The sequence below is a fragment of the Nothoprocta perdicaria genome, unplaced genomic scaffold, assembly GCF_003342845.1.
Source record: "Nothoprocta perdicaria isolate Ctin4 unplaced genomic scaffold, notPer1 scaffold_355, whole genome shotgun sequence".
In the NCBI taxonomy this organism is placed as follows: domain Eukaryota; kingdom Metazoa; phylum Chordata; class Aves; order Tinamiformes; family Tinamidae; genus Nothoprocta; species Nothoprocta perdicaria.
This window is the reverse complement of record NW_020455594.1, coordinates 144,009-161,214: the sequence shown is the minus strand read 5'-3', so window position 1 is coordinate 161,214 and position 17,206 is coordinate 144,009. Positions and strand designations below refer to the sequence as shown.

Below are 17,206 nucleotides of genomic sequence, written 5' to 3'. Positions count from 1 at the left end.
AYAGAGTGGAAATTTGAAATGTTATCAGTGTCCTGACTTTTGGCCATGCGGTAAGTATTTTAAAAAAGAGTATGAAATTACAAATTATGGTGGACTGAGATTGTGCTGGTCCCTGAGCTGGCTGTTGCTTAAGGATGAACTGCTAGAAGTTCAGTTACTGTTTGCCTTTTATTATTTTTTTTAATAAAGTGTTTATTATAGTCCTATTATAGTAGGTTACTTCTGTGCTAACGTATGAGAAAAATTTGGCTCTGTTTTGGTTTATTCATAGGCTTAAAAAGTGTAACAAAATACATCACACAAGTGACAAAAATAGACTCAATTGTTAACAAAAACTCCATCTGACAGATTGTTTCCAGTCAGTATTGAAGAATGGCAAGAGTGGTGGGTGTGTGGTGTTTTTTTTTTTTTTTTTAATTAACACTGTTGTCTGGATTGCACAGAGGTAAACCAGAGGAAACAAGACAAATGTTGGCTTCAGAATACTGTCTATGTTGGATAAAACAGGCAACTGTTGAGTCAAGATGTAAGGGCCGTAGATGAGCAAAGGGCCAGTGGTCCTCCTATATGTTTCTTGGTCTTTGAAAGAGACATGGTTGCATCCATTTGGGACCATTACTGAATCATGTTCCTCCTCTTCCTGACACTGTGTTTGCAAGACTTGTTTCAGCAGACTCTTCCAAAAACCTGTTCTGCCCTCCCGAGGGCTTAGAAATTGGGTATTGTACCCACTCTGCTGTAAAACTGGGCAGTCTCCTCATGTCCTCAAGTCATGTTTGCAAGATGTCCCTCGTGCCTCAAACTCCTGTGTTGAAATGCAGACTTGTCCTATAGCAGCAGGCAATCTCTAAGATTACTGACAGATGAGAAATACTTCAGTGTCATATGCAGGGTAAGCAGTTTAAACCTGAGGGCAATAAGAAGTACAAGGAAAAAGTACTGATGAAGTAACCTAGAACTTTACTTCCCTTTTTTTATTTAAAAAAAAAAAAAAAAAAAAAAGAGAGAGGAGGGGGCAGAAAAGGAAGGAAGTTCCTGTTCTGCTGAGTGTGGTCACAGTACGGATGCTACTCTGAGAAATTATTCTATAGTTCTTCATAAATTTATTATTAGTACTTTTTGTTCTTCAATCATTTGGACAAATTTCCTCTTGTGAAAAAGACAATGAACTAGGTGAGAGCCTGTGTCGGTACACAGATAACATGAAAGACTGAAATATAAGCTTGTGAATGGAAGGAGAAGGAATTTTGGTTTTGTTTAAGGTAGAATGATAGCTCTCATGTTGGCCATTCTTGCTATCTCTTTAGTGAAAGAAATCTGCAAAGGTGGCTACCGTTCACGTGGAAGAAGAAGGAAAAGAAATGAACAAAGAAGCTGTTCTCAATTGTATTTATGTGGTGTGACTGTTCTGTGCTACTTCATTGACTTTTTATTTTTCTATAAAGTGAAGATAATCCTTGGACTGAAAAACCACAATGAGTTGTATTTCATTCTCAGAAAAAAAAAGGTTTAGAAAATAATTTGAGATTTAGGATCAAATGATTAACATGTTTACAGATTTGCTTCACTGAAAATCAGTAGATCTAGGCCAGCTTCCAGCACTATGTAGCCAGAGAAAGCCTTAACCAGCTACTTGCATAAGTGTTGTAAGTCAGGCAGACACATTCATATGTAGTTTAATWTAAGCTGTTAAGCAGGCTCTATGTATGTTTATAAATTGCACTGATATTCAAACCAATTATTATTTTACTTTCAATTAGGACCACTTCTTGTGAAATAGTGTTGCACTGGCRTAAAACCTGTTTGAAGTCTGATTCTGCTCTTTTAATGATGTAAGTCAGGTAAATCAAAGTGCACTGATGCCATGAAAGGTGATCATACGTAGCAGCACCCTTTTGCAATACGGGAAGCCTCCTGAGTCCCCATTCTAATCTGTAGGAGTTCAGAACAAGTGGGTCGAGTGACAAGGAGAAATTCAGGCAGTATTTCATCTGAAAGAAAGAAGCTGGAATTAGGGGTGCTTCGGGAATACCTGCAGGGATACGCAGGGGCATTTTAACCATAGAATTTGGGCCTGGGCATCCCTGGCCCAAGGGGATTTCTATTTTCAAGGGTGCTCATCAGAAAACCAGTAAGTGGGACTATGCAGTATGCATTTTAAGATGGCTTGATGTGGTTGAGCAGGTGACCAGTGCCATCTCTAATCTAATCATTATAACAGTGGGAGAAGAAAAGAGTGAAGAAAGAGGGAATACTTTTTTTCTGTTTAGATGACCTGTTCCCTCACTGTGCAAGGATGAATGCTAGCTAAATAACACAACTCAAGATCTGTCAGTCTCTAATAGAATGAGACTTTTTAGAGTGTAGGAAAATCTGCTTTCAATATCTATTGTTAAGCATTATTTTAGTCAATGAAAACAAAGTATGCTTGGGAAGCTGCCCAGAAGACATGTGATTCTGGGGCATTGCTATTTCCTTTTTGATGAGGACAAAGCTAGCTTYTACTTCTTTCTTGTCATGGTTGGATAAAGTGTTGCCTTTAGTATGGGTGAGGTGAAGTGACTCAGTCTACTTTGATATGTGCAGGCAGCTCTACTTGCACAGGCTAGTGGAAGCTATTTTTATAAGGCASTGAAGTCTATTATTTGGGCTAATTAAAACTCATTTAAACTACCTAAATCCTGTTAGTCATTTGAAGGTCCCGTAAAAAAATCCCAAAAGAAARAATCTCAATCTCCTGTTTCTAGATGTATGCATTGGGCAATTTAAGATGTTTTTATCAGAATGATTTAGGAGTGAACTAGGTATTTCCTGGTCTATCTGATATCATTAAGACAGCCCAAAGGTTGAGTTTTATGTTATTTACATGACTGATCGGTTTACATAGAGGAGGAAGATAGAAGAGTAAAGTAGATGAACACAAACACAAAATGTAGGAAAATGGGTGGCTGTGACATAACTTGCATTTATAAAACAGGAGACTTCCCTTTTCTTGTATCCATTTCTCCCTTTTTGCCAGTGTTAAACTGCAAAAATTGTATGACCTCATTTTGTCTCTTACATGGTTTCTTGAGTAAATCTGTTGAGGTTTTGTGTGTTCTCAGCTTGGTGTCACGTTTAGTGTTGGCGGGTGAACCTTGAAAGATTCAGATTGTGGATGCAAATCAGATAAGCACTGAAGTTATCTATTCAAATTAAACCTCTTGGGCCTACAGTCTGGTCCTTCCTGCTAATGGGTATTTTGAAAATACCTTAACTTCTCTATTTTGATATTTCTACCCAAGTATCTTCGTGATTTTTTTGTGTTATTTTTTTCCTTTATTCTGAACATGAGGAAAGATTCTTTATCAGTATCCTATTCTGCTATATGACTTTTGTCTCAGGACTTTTAAAATACTTTTATAAATGTGGATGACTTGTACTGTGCATTATTCTGAGCCAGCTATGACTATGGAGCAGTAGGGCCAGTAGTATTTAGTGTGGAAGCAGTTACTCTGTCCATTGTACAGAGGGAAAAACTGAGACAATTTAGGGTTTTTATCAGGTGAGTTATTGTAAGAGTCAGGATGGAAATCGAGATTTTTCTGACTTCTACCTTTGTCAGCAGCAAGACTAACCTCCCCAGACAGCAGTTTCTTCCAGTGCTGCTTGTGTGTGCCAGCTGTTCCCATTACAGACCAGATGTTCTATAACATGAGCCAGAGGTAAACCTTACTGGTAGGCTTCCTGCATGCGGCCAGATACAGCCCTTTAGGAACACATATACCACAAGAGATCAAAGAATTCGGTGTGGATCAGTGTCATATCTGCAGAAAAGAGCCATGTCAGATGCTTTGCAGAACCCCGRACTCCTGTAATTCACTGGATTACAGGGCCTGTTTCAGCAGGTGGGCAGGACCTGCCCAGAAGCTGAGGGTAGGGCAGCTCATCTGATTTTTGTTTTAATCCATGTACTGCATGTGTGATTCCTGCTTATATCAATGTTTAATTCTTGTTTGAAGTTTAATGATTCTGCTTGCTGCAGCTTTGGCTTTGAATGGAGCCAGACTGCACAGGTGAAAACAGGAAGCTGAAAACAGGACTTTTTTTCCCCATATATATATTTTTATGTGTGTATTTCCATTTAATGAGCATGTTTCTTCACACAGTTGATTTATATTTGTATGCTTTGTTTTTTGTTTTATTTTGCTACTTGTGTACAAAAATAAGAGCCTAATGCTTTCCAGACACTGCTCTGCTGACTTTTGAGAGCATGTTTACAATGCCCTGCATGACAGTACAGAGAAATTGATGTCCTTGTTGTTAAGAGCTGTGTATCTGGTTGKTTGCTGTGTGTGTAGTGCAGGAGCAGTCAGTGTGGTATAGACTAACTGCCCCTCMTCCAAATGAGGGGTTCTGCAAATGCTAGCCGAGGGGTAGGTGAGGAAAAGCCCTGCATGATTTTCCTTTTTAAGAAACACCAGAGCACTCTCCTGATTATATATTCCCTTTGCTTTGGGGATTCATGGTTGGTAGAAGCTCTAAGCTCTATTGCAAAGAATGCTCTGGTCTTTGCTTGCTTCCTTCCTACATTTGGCCGCTATATTAGCAAAGTGGTTTTAAAATTCTCAGGATGGAGCACTCTGGCCTCTGCTTTACCAGGCATAAATTCCGGTCCCAGGTCAGCATTTGGGTTTAGACCTTCCCCTGACACTGCACTACATAATATACATGGAGTAGRAGCCTTAAAAATAATTTTTCAAATTAACTTTTCTTCAATATTTAGCTCCTAGTTGCTGTTCAGGCAGTATAGTTATCTTGCAGGATGGAGAAGAGCCAAGTGACCCTGTTGGCTAGAGCAAAGAAAGTCAAGCTGGTTAGGATTTATTCCTTGTCTTCCACAGAGACCCTCCTAGGCTTTCAATTGCAAGTGTTTTAGTTCTTGCTCTGTAACATGCAGCCTTGTAACATTCCAGCCTTGCTTCTTAGGGAATTGTGGGATGTTTTATTCAGTAAAAGTCTGTGAAATGTAAGGAGACCTGATAAAAGATGTAACAAAAGTTCTAAACATTAGAAAAACAAATTATAAGGTCCCAAGCTATGCTGGAGTTAACAGAGGGCCCTTTGTGCTCATATGTTTTGCCTACAAAGACAGAACATAATTGAAGATAATTCATTGTTCTGTACAATCCTTTGATGCACTTCAGTATGAAGGATATAGTGTAAAGCCACATCCTTCTAAAAGAAAAAATAAAGCAGATTTCRTTGAGAAAGGTGTACATCTGGTATGGTCATGTCTCTTGCAAAGGAACTCAGCCTTTTACATCCCAGAATGGGAGAAGAATCTTACTGTGATATAGGAAATGCTTAAAGAACTGGATTTTCTTTAGGATTTYAAATGCTTTACCAGGACTGTGTCTGGATTTCTCATCAGCTCTTAAGAATACCTTGGGTAATTCAAAGGCAATGTAGAATAGCTTTTGTGTGTTTGGAAATTAGTATTTTGATTATATATTTTTTTTGAGATTGAGTTTTGACAGCTATGACTGCAAACTATCTCCGTATATATAAATATATATGTACAAACATTTGGTAATCGAATTTATGTTATGCAGTGTCTCCATTTTGATACCACTCTGGAATGCACCAGAGGAAATGTTTTGCTGCCTCTGAATTTCCCAGTTTGGGCAATTTGTTATTATCACTTGCAGGGGACAGCAGTTTTTGTTTTGTTTTTTTCCCCCTGTAGTACTGTACCTCTTTGTTTCAGTTTTTATGATCACTCTGAATATCTCTTTTTTGTTCCTCTACAAAGACATAATGTAAATTAAAATGGCCCAATTAAACAAAAGTTCTGATGAAAGTAAAAAAAATACKTGACAATAAAGTTATTTTCAAAATGTAAATAGAAAATAAATAGAACTCAGCAGGAGGAACATGCAGCTGTCTTCTCTTCTGGACCAGGTGTCATCTTGAGTCATGGAAAAATTAATTTCCACCCAATGTGTGGCTTTGTAGCAGCAATATTGTTATTCTTTGTAAAGCATAATTCCTTTACACAGAAGAAAATCTGCTGGTTTAGTTGCTTTGCATAATAATCATTAAATATCTCTGTAGAACCTTTAGCCTGACGTGAAGTCTGATGACTTCAAAGTCCTTTACAGAAGTGGAAGTAAACATGGCAGGAAGAGTGTAGCTGTATTTGTTTGTAAAGTGACTCAGAGGATTTGATTTTGCTCTATGTATTCTATTATATGTGTGAGAAACAAGAATATTTTCTGGTCTTGATTGGCAAAAATGGGAAATTCTTTATGTGGAAATCGCTGCAGCTTGAGCAGGTACCATTGTAGATAAAAAGATCTTTGGGATAACGTATTTATTTTGTTTCATTTGGAAGAAAAGAGATACAGGTCATACTCTGTTGTGAGGTAAATGAAGTTTCATGTTTTCCTGTGTGAGGTAAGAATGAACCTTCTAAAAATCAGAAGGTTTTAGTTTTTCTTCAAAATTTGATTTTGGTTCAAATAAACTTTTTTTTTTTTTTTCGGTGTTTGACTTTATAAAATGAGAAGCTCTCAGGATCATTCAAATATTTACTTTTTGTTATTGAAAATGCTATTCCAAACTTGTTAGCTCTGTTAACACAAATGTATTTATAGCAATTTATAGCTTCTGGAGCWCCCAGCACTAGCAGTGAGCATCTGGCCAAAGGCCTAGGAAGAGGCGGCAGGAAAGCTGATCTCAGAAGGATCATTCTCTTAGTTGTTGATGTTTCCCAAAATTCTGCCAGTCAGTGCTGAAGCCATGGCTCCTGGACCTCAGTAATGGGTTGTACTGTGAATAAGTACTGTACTGTGAATAAGAATTCTTTGGAGTCRGACAATTTTCTAATCTCAGTTCTGCTTATTTAAAAATTATGTCTTTGAAGAATGTTTTATACAGGAGGATTCAATTTTCAGAGGAGTTTTTTTCCTTCAGTTTCCGTCTTCTTTCCAGGTAACATTTCTTCTACCCTCTAGCAGTTTCCTCTCAGGCACTGCACAGCTTACATGGTATCTGTCTGCTGCAGAAACACTACTGTGTTTCTTATTATTGTTCTTGTCTTCATATAAATCTGTCAAGGGATATGTAATGCCTTTTGTATTAAAACGCAAGTTAAAAGACAGAATGTCCACTTAGGGTGGAAAGTAAATTTATCTAAGATAAATTTTTAGTTGTTAAAACTTACGGTCCACTATATTWAGTATAAGTAGTCCACTATTTATTTAGTATAAATGGAAATACCAAGAGTGTGCATGTTAATATGGGACTGTAAGTGGCTACAAATYCTCCCATTCCAAAGTCTCCAGCTCTCTCCTTTCAGGGAAACCTGCTCTTCAGTTCTGTAAAAGTTTTGCAGAGGTCTTTATTTTGACTTCTGGTTCTCTTAAGAATCAGCTGTATATTGTCTTTATTTATTTTGGTCAATACTGTACAAAATCTTTTTCCAAGGAAGTATCATAAAACTAGTTTGTTTCAGATCTGAATTATGGGATTTCAAGGTAATCCAAGTCTCCAGCTTACTGTATGTCTCTTCCAAAACTCCAAATATGAGGTTGCAGAGGTGCAGTTATGTCCTAGATTGTGTCACTAGTATGTGTTTTTACACTCAACCATTTTCTTGCTAATTTGCATTCTGTGCTTGATTGATTCTGGATTCTAAAAGGACTTGAAATTAAGTGTTTCACAAGCTCATCTCATTGGAGTCTCGCCACTGCGGTTATGAGTTTTTTGTCTCCCTGTTAACTTACAACCTGCAAAACTACTCTGGATTTAGGAGTTCTTCAGCAGGCACAAGATACCTCTGTAGCTTCAGGTCTAGCAAATGATCAGTCTGCAGTTGTTGCACCCCTCTCATGCCTTGATGACTAAACTTACGGTATACTTAAGATATTTGAGTGAATTATCTGTGGCAACCAATGCTGATTTGTCTTGCATTTGTCTTAGGGAGGATCAAGCATGTTGCTATCTGCAAACCTTGGGGGCCTTGCTGAGCTGCTGCTTTGTAGATGCTCTTCCTTTAATAGTATCCTTTGCAGTGGAAATGAAAATCCTCTATGGTCTTTGATTAATATTGTCTACTATGCTTTTTACCCCACACAATACTCTATTGCTGCTGACCTGAATGAGTAAATCAAAGAAGGCTGTAAAGAGATTCTTCAAGTAATTGAGCAGAAAACGTAAAACAGTGACCTAGATAAGAAACAGTTTAACAAGCACTATAACCATATTGCAGTTGTGAAGGSGGACTTCACAGTCCCACCCTGGGATCTGGCTCCCAGAGAGACCAGTTAAATTTTGCTGTGCATTCTTTTTTTAAGTAGGCCTGTTTAATATTTGCATTTGATCTAGGTGTTGCACCCCATTCTCATACAAGCCTTAGAATCAATAAACCTTATGGAGGACAGACCAGCTGGCGCAGGTAAAAGATCTATTGACATGTGGCTGTTAGGGAAGAAGGATAGCAGTATGTTTTGATCCTGAAACTAGACRTTATTTAAATGTAGTATGTGTTATGGCTTTTTTTTCTTTCCTTAAGCTTTACAATTAAAAATGTAGGAACAGGCAAGTCGTGTGTCCCATGTGCTGTATGTGTGCAATTTGTTTTATAGTTTTACATTAATCAACAGTTTACATAGTTGAATATTACTGTGGAATATTTGTTTCTATTCTCCTCCTCTAAATACTGTGAGTGTAACTGCTGTCCTTATCCCAATCTGTGGACTGAGCTGGAGTACTGTGCCATTTGTTCAATGAGTGGGTTGAGAGTTGGCAGCAAAGTTCCAGCAAGGGAAATCCGTGTGTAGTTTAAGAGAAGGAGGGGAGGAGTGAAGGAAATGGACCCATCCTGTCATTCATATGCAAGTGGTGGGAGTGCTGTGATGATGCAGCCWCTGGAAAAGGACAAGCCTTTAAAATACAAAGCTGATTGCTTTAGAGGTAGAGCACTGCTCTCTTGTCTTCTCTTTCCTCCCTCAACAAACATTACTTGATTATGCTATTGTAAAAAGAGTTAGTTAGTATTATCTGGATGTGATTACTGATGAAAGGCAATTAAAAAGGTCATCTTTCCTTAAAAGGAAGAAAAGATCGAAGCTAGAAAATGGGGAAAGTGGAAGGCTGGAGAGTTATCCAGTATCAGTGTAGTAAAAAGTAAAAAGTAAAAAAAAAAAAAAAAGAGAGAGAAAAAAAAAATCCTTATCTGAACCCAATTATCAACCTTGCCTGACTTCCCCAGAGATTTAACAGTTGGGTCTCTTTCAGAACTCAGCTATGACCTCAGATGCTTTGCATTTGAAAGTAAGGAAGTTAATAAGTAATATAAGGATTTTCAAATTAAAGCCTGAGGGGAAGTCTGATTTAGAATAGCAGTACATCGGGGCTATAATCTGTGGATTAAATGTTGGTCTTCTCTAAACTGGGATGAAAACAACACATCAATATGTCTGATACAAACATGTTTAAGCACTGATGTTGCTACCTGGGTTCTTGCATACTTTTCTCTGTCCTTTATGGACAGAAGAATTTTTTCAGAGTCATATTATCCAATTTCTGTTAGACTAATCTGCTATATATAAAAGAGAATTGTAGTTCTCAGGAAAAAGCAAGCAAATGAACAAACCCTATTTATCAAAATAATCTAGAAACTGGAGAAGATGTCCCAAAATTCAGGTAGTGCTAGTACTGCAGGCAGTGTGGCTCTCCCTCAGAGTGCAAAGGGATTTGAAGTAAATCTCTTGGTGTTTGGATTAAATTGGACAATATCCTTATGTGTCTCAACAACAGTTGCTGGGATTATAGCTACACAATTATCAATCCCACCTGTCAGGCTTTCCCCTACTCCCTAAAATAAGGGTCTCATAAATATTTATTAATATTTGCATTATTTTAATTTCTTAGGTAACCAAGGATTTATTTCAATGTATTCACTTGTAGGAAAAGAGAATCTTGTTATTTGTAAATGAARGGCAAGAATTTTCAGGGATTAATTGGGAGGAAATACTGAATGGGGTAAAATTATGACATCTGTCCAAATTGCTACCTGGGTCACATGTATTAGGACATGATACTGGTCTAGAAAATTCATGCTCAAGTCTCAGCACATTAACAATCTGATGATAATGTAGAATGTGTATTTGTTGCTTTGCATGGCTATTGCTGTGTGTTAGTGCTGGAGTGTTGAGGCTGTTAGAGCTAGTGCTGCTAAATCACATTACACAGGCTACTTTTGCAGTGTCTTTATAAGAGATCAGTTTTGCTTATTAAATTAGTGGATCTGGTTTCTACTTGATACAAAGCTGTTCCGCAGCTTTGGTGGGAATTAGATGAGATTATTCATCTGATGTGCTTTATCAGAAAAGATTGAAATTACTTGTTTTAGAAAATAGCTGAAAATAGTGTCTTAYAGAAGTCATCATGTGTTTTGTTAATGATTCCTTTGGTTTCAGCCTCCTTTCTTCATGTAAAGATTTGTTTGTAGGCCTCTAGGCCTGAATGGAGAAAAGGAWGTCATTCCAGCTGTTTTCCTTGTGTTGGCACTCTCTGCTGAACAGGAATTGCTGAACAAAGAACATCATTTCCCAAGAGGGTTTGCTGGGGTAACACAAAGGCAGTCTGGATTTTTTTTTAATTAAAATTTCCTGCCAAATACTATCATCAAGGTCTGGGGGAGGAAGAGAGTAAAGAAAATACATAAGGTCTGGAGTCTCCTTGCAAGAGTGAGAGACCTGCCTGAGAAAGCAAAAGAACAGTGTTTTTCTCTGCTGAACTCTTGTTTTCCGACATATAACCACATGGCCAGAAAAAAAAAAAAACTTTTTAAAAATTTTTTTAATCCTTTCTTGTTAATCTTGGTTCTGCCTATTGCTTCTCCAAGTAAATTGGAGGGATTGTGCAACTTTGCACTTGGTTTTGGACTAACTAGTGGAACAAAAAATAAGCTGAATTCCTTTTCTTAAGTGGGTGCCAAATTATCAACCGACACATCATGCTATGTAATGGGAATAAATGCATGTCTGGTCATGGCTTGCAGTGAGCTTAAGTTCTCTTTAAATACATAAACAAACAGAAAACAGCAATAACTCCTTTACTTTCCATTTACTTTGCAAAAGAAAGGTTAAGAAAACAAGCCATAAAGAGTAACTGGCAAGTATGTGGGGGAAGAAGAAAATACAGAGCCATTTCACCCCTTACTAGGAGTTTAATCCAGGGTGAATCTGCAATGACTGAAAYGCAGCCATGCGGTTAGATGGGAAGTGCCTCCGGTGGTTTATCCCACTCCTCAAAGCACTGGTGACCACTTTACAAACTCCCCCATTTATCTGACACTTTCTGGTATTCTCGTTGACTGCATTACTAGAGAACTGCACTTTCAATAGTTCCCTCTAGCAAGGCAGATCCAGGTAATAAGGACTTTGTGCAGCAAAGACTGCATGTTCCAACTCATAGCTGGAGGATGCTACAGAATCCCTCTTGCTGGATTCAGCAGTGTAGAAAGCAGCTTGGCCCATAGCAAAACTGACACATTGCCCATCTAGTGCAGATACGGCTCCTGGCAGGGCAGCTGTGGACAAACGAGAAGTAACTTTTATAGGAAAAATTTCTCCATGGATCCTGTCAGTGTTCAGTTTGTAAGCAGAGGTGAAAGAGTTTAATATTGCTTTGAATTTTTTTTTTTTTTTTTTNTTTTTTTTTTTTTTTTTTTTTTTTTTTTTTTAGTATTCTTTAGCATAACTGCAGAGTTTTTAATTGTCTATTCTAGGTTTTTATTTTCCTTTCCAGTTTGTCTCCCTGAGCACAATTAATTTGTTGTTTATATTACTCTCTTTAAAGAAGTATCTTCCCTCCTGTTTACTGGTGTGCTTGCAACTGATGCTTGGGGGAAAATCAAACAAAGAAAAGCCAGTAGGCTTCTGCTTGAATATATTTCATTTTTTACTGAGGAAAAAGTGTGTTTGACTTCAGTTATAGCCTTTTTTTATGAAAAAATTCCATACTGTAATCTACAGTCTCTATTGCTGATTGGTAGATTTTCCAAACTTCTCTCTAATTTATTTTTTTTAAATAGTTATTCACGTATTGATTTTTAGGTAGACATATATAACGTGAAAGATTTTTATTTGTCTGATATGCCAGATATTTTCAAGTTCTTGTCAATAGATTAGATTTGAGACTTAATATAGCTAAAGAGTTTCAGGTACTGTGTTCAGCTGTCACTGGTGTACTTTGAAATTATCCTTTTATTATACTCATTATAATAATGCACACTAAACGGAGCTTTTTTGGTTTATAATTTTACTTGGAGACAGACAATGGGATTACTTTTTTAAGCAGCCTATTGAAATGTTTGTTTTCTTTGCACATCTTTTTACTGTCATGAAAGTAATTTCATTCGTGCTTTGGTATAGAGTAAAAAAATTAATGTCTTCTAAACTTCAGTTCTCTCTAAAATTTTCCACTCCTCTAGTACCTGAATACAAGAGGATTTCCCTTCAAGGGGTTTTGTTTATGTTTTTGTTTTGCTTTTTGGACTTTATTTAATTCTTCAGTCAAGATCAGCTGTTAGAGAATTGGGGGAACTTTCAAAATACGAGCCATTTCCTGGCATTGTCGGGAGCCTCAGCATTGTGGACTTCCATCTCCTTCCTGTCTTTTGTTTTGGGTTGATAATGTTGTCTTTAAATAAATTCAAATAAAAATAGATGTAATGGAGCTGGAAATAGAAACTAGAATCCTTAAGTCAATGCCTTTACTGTCTGTGTCTTGTGTGCCAGTAATAATAAAACAACTTTATCCCAGAGGATACCAGACAGTTTACAGCCTGCACTTCTAATCCTGTCACCTTTCCCTTGCAAGCAAGGAAGTCCCTAGGAGTACTCCTTCAAGGAAGTGATATAGGTATCTCGCTGCTGCAGCAGCAAGGAGCAAGAGCACAAATCGTAAGAGGAATTTCTCTTTAGCTGAAGATGCTGGATCATACTATTCTCAGACGTTCACAGAATTTTTTAGTTAGGCATGCTTAATGGGTTTAAAGCTATATGAAASTGGTCTAAATGCACTGAAGTTGCTAGGGTTCTATTAATCTGCATCCGAATGACACCAATTGCATAGGCTATGCTTCATATTTGACCAAGCATATCATTGCTACCACGTTTGTGCATTATAGTAGTGCCCTAAAGGTCTTGGCTAGGAGTTGAATCTCCTTGTCCAGAAACCTTTGGGAGTGGGAGAATGTCTTTTAAGAATGCAATGAAAAGCAAAAAGCAACACACAATAGGAAGGATATAGGGCAAGGTACAAAGGTGAATATCAACAAAAGCAAGCACTTATAGACTACTATTGATACAAATTTTTGACCTCAAAATAAAACAAAAGGTTATTTTATGGTTCTGAAAGGATTATTTGAGTGTATAGTGGTAGAATACCAAAGAAGAATCCTGGAAGGGAACTTTTCCATTGGGATCTTGTGGTAGACTTTGATCTGTGAGAAAAACCATCAGCAGAGGTGAGAGATGAAGGCGGGTGGGGCAGGTCAGAAAGCTGAATTCCAAGGAATCTTGGCACTGCATTGCACTTTGCATGTATAGTATGATGAAGAGGGAAATGTAGATGTGCCTTGTAGGTTCCTGGACTGGGCCACTTTCTTTCTTTTAACATAGACAATGCTGAGATTTGCATGTATGCAATGATGCTGTTCACTCAGAGTGACTGGCATCACATCTGGTAACATGACAGAGCATCCTTCTTATGTGTGTCGCAATGTGAACATTAAGGCATTACAAGCTGCATTTAACAACTGCATTTCCATTATTCTTTTCAAATAGGCACAGAATTCCTCCTTCAAGTCCCTGGTTCTTCACAGTATTAGTAGAAGACAGTGCAACAGCAACCATTTGAGCAACGACGTGTCTGCACAAACTGCTAAGGGCAAGTCACTGGCGTATGGGCTGTAGCACCTGACTATATGATATTTTACAGATGGAAGAGGTAAACAAAACCAAAAAACAACTCCCAACCCTCCAAAGCCTAGATTTYATTCTGCTGCATCCAAGATTTGCTTTTTTCTTCAGAGGTTTCCATGTTCAGGACTGTGGTAGTTGATAAAGCCCTGAAAATTTAATTGTTCAGAAGTGTTATCTATAAAATCCTTATAAAAGGGATTATTAAAAGAATTTTAYAATATCCTTAAAAAATCCTTATAAAGGGTTATAAAATCCTGATAAGATTGGTTGTGGGTGGAATGAATCTAGCATAAAAGAAAACAAGGGCCCCAAAGRTAAAATGACTTGTTATTTCACTTTATTTATTTCCTTTCTAATCCAATGAAAAGAGAAAAAGATAACAACTCTGGCTTACTGTCTTTTGAGTACTATAGAGAAATTAGCTTTAATAGCCCAGGCCGACTGGAAAATGAGACTCTTTTTCAGGTCTGCGCTTGGGGGTTGAATCAAAGCTTATATTCTGCTTCCTGCTATGCACGTGGGAATGCTTTGCTGCCTTGGATTAACCCCGTTGTGATCTGAGATGGGAGAATTGCAAAGTGCCCGTCCTAAGCGAACGCTTGCAAGAATTTGCTTTCAATGTAGCTGAGAAATCTGCCTATGATGTTCAATCATCTTCAACATGCAGAAACCTCTCTAATGTATCTGCTATTCAGCAGGCTTCTTAAGGTGGTATTTGGGAATTTGTCCCACAGTAAAGTTTTTAAAGTTTAGTATATGTTATTTCAATTAAAATAAGATAATTAACTATGGCAGTAATACAAAGATTTATGGAAAAATTATCTCAATTATTTTAATGACCTCTTAGAAGAATGAGTATTGTATTTGTATATGACTTTGAGAAATGTTGAGCTTTGCTTCGGGGTTCACAATTCAMAAAATGTTTTATGCTAATTTTCCTCGTGCATTAAACCTAAAGTAAGGAATTGCTTTTGGGTGGGGAGTTTAAACTGTGATCTCTAATATATATAGTGCCTTTTAAAGCATGATTATTAGGACAGTAATTGCTGTAGGAAGAGAATTGAAAATGAAGCTCTTTGTTTCTGGAAACTATGTACGTATAACATAAATGAGTCAAACTTAAGACATGCCATCTGATTATAACTGAAGGGGTGGGAGGGTCAAGTCAAAGTGTTTGTGCTTTGAACTAGTTAGATACAAGTGCAGAGCTAACTGGCAGAGCCCTGTTCAGAGGAATAGGGTGACCCGAACAGAACAGGAAATACTCCCAACATCCTAAATATAGACATTAACATATAATAATTAAGTTCAGTGTCCTCTGGGGAGTGCTTGGATTAAAGGATACCCCAGAAGCAGAAGGCAAGGGGAGGGGGGAAAAAGTGATGATTGTAAGTGGGAACTTCTGAGAGATCATTTAATGAAAGAGTTAAATATCTGGTTCTGGAAGCTGAAGCTTGTTAGAAAATAGCATGAAATATGTGACATGTAATTTGGGAATGGGGAGGACATTGAGTACCAAGTTGCCATTAGTGCTAAATAACAAACTTGTACATGAATTGAAAATAAGAAGCTTCCTATAGAGAATCAGACCGTTTATGGTGAGAGAGCAATTAAGGAAAATATGTATTTGCAAAATCAGTCTCAGAGTGACACTTTTGTGAGAGATTGATTCATCAGTTTGATTCATAAATCAGGAAAGGTTCTTTTTTTTTTTTTTTTTAATTCAGCTGATGCAAGCAAAATGGCCTGTTTGTATCACAGTTTGGTAAGATTTTTTTGCTCTCCTATTTATTGGACTTGATTTGTGACACTTTCAGAGAGCAGCAATATAACATTTAGAATTTATGATACTGATGATAGAAGAGTGTGTGTGTGTGAATAAGGAAGTCACCTCACGCAGCTCGTATACAATTCATGTATAATGTTTGTGCCTGAACTATTGGCTGACCAGATTGTCTGGAGCTCAGCTGTGCCAGGGCTGGCCTTTCCTGCCATGGCCAGGGAGGAGTAGCATGGAGCTGCTGCCCACATTATTCAATATCAGGCGCTCCTGGATCTCTTCCTTTCCCCCACTACCTCACATAACTTGCAATACTTGAGTAAATGAAGATTTTGGTATGAATTTTATACGGTTGGAAATTTGGTCTGCTTTTCCAGGATGCTGTTATTTCGGTCACTGTATTTCTGGCTGCTTCTTTTCAATCTTCCAGACTCAGAATGTTTTAAAACTGTTTAAGCGAAGCCCTTGGATTCTGCTCAAAGGTGATTTTTTTGAAAAGTCTGAGCAAAAAGATTTCATCCATGTGTGAGTATGAGGAGACTGGAAAACAATTTTTCCTCCTCCATAAGACTTCTCGCTGCCTTATTCTGAACAGCTCAGCAGTGTGACTGGCTGAAGCTGTATGCTGAAATTTGGCATTGAAATAGCCCTGACTATGAAGTGTCTTAGAGTTTTGCCTTTGATTTGACTGAGTTACGAGCCTCAGAAAATCACATACTGAGAATGCAGTTTAAGATGAATTTTTGGGGAATTTTCTTCCTGCAAAGCTTGTAAAGAGTGCAGTCAAGAGAGGATTTACTGTGAATGAACACCTGAGTATTTGTACAGTAAAAAATAATGAAATGTGCTGCTTGGAAGCAGAAGAGACATGGGTCTGGAGAAGGAGCTGAAAACCTTATAAAGTGCTTATGATGTGAAGAAGTTTCTGTGCATTTCATAGAATTTGTGACTGAGAATAAAGTGCCTAAAGTGCCTGCTATCCCCGCTCCTGAAGAGCAGTGAAAATMAGAGTTAGATTTCTGCAGACTTAGTGAAGGACAATCTTTAGAGCAGGACTTTGAGACACATTGTTAGTACTTACACTCTGACAGTCCTTCTGGGTCAAAGGTTCAGGGGATTTGAAATAAAATACGCTCTTTCTTCCCCATAGGATGGTGTGAATGGTGCAGTTTATCTGTGCTGTGTCCATGGCTTTGGAGGYAGCATTGCTTTGAATTCTTATCAAGTGAAATTCTGTGAGCACTTGCAGTTATTGAATGAAATAGGCTACCTACATCTGTTTTAAGGTTAGTAAAACAAAAACCCTAAATCCCATATCCTATTGGGCAGGATGGTGTGTGAAACCGTGCGTGCTTATCTAATTGCAATCACATGTGAAATGAAAGGTCAAGGGAAGGCTGGATTGGTGTCCTTAACTGCTTTTTTTTTTTTTTTTTTTTTTTTTTTT

At 37.6% G+C, this 17,206-nt stretch overlaps 1 protein-coding gene across 2 annotated transcripts in view; it reads left to right on the top strand.

The window, feature by feature from the left end:
- RGL1 (ral guanine nucleotide dissociation stimulator like 1) overlaps positions 1-17,206 on the top strand; it is a 94,604-nt gene that overhangs the window by 10,842 nt on the left and 66,556 nt on the right. For both annotated transcript variants that reach the window (XM_026044230.1, XM_026044231.1), the window contains exon 3: positions 13,842-14,004. In XM_026044230.1, the coding sequence (XP_025900015.1) occupies positions 13,996-14,004 (9 nt within the window). In that variant the 5' untranslated portion in view covers positions 13,842-13,995. The remainder of the gene's footprint in view (positions 1-13,841; positions 14,005-17,206) is intronic.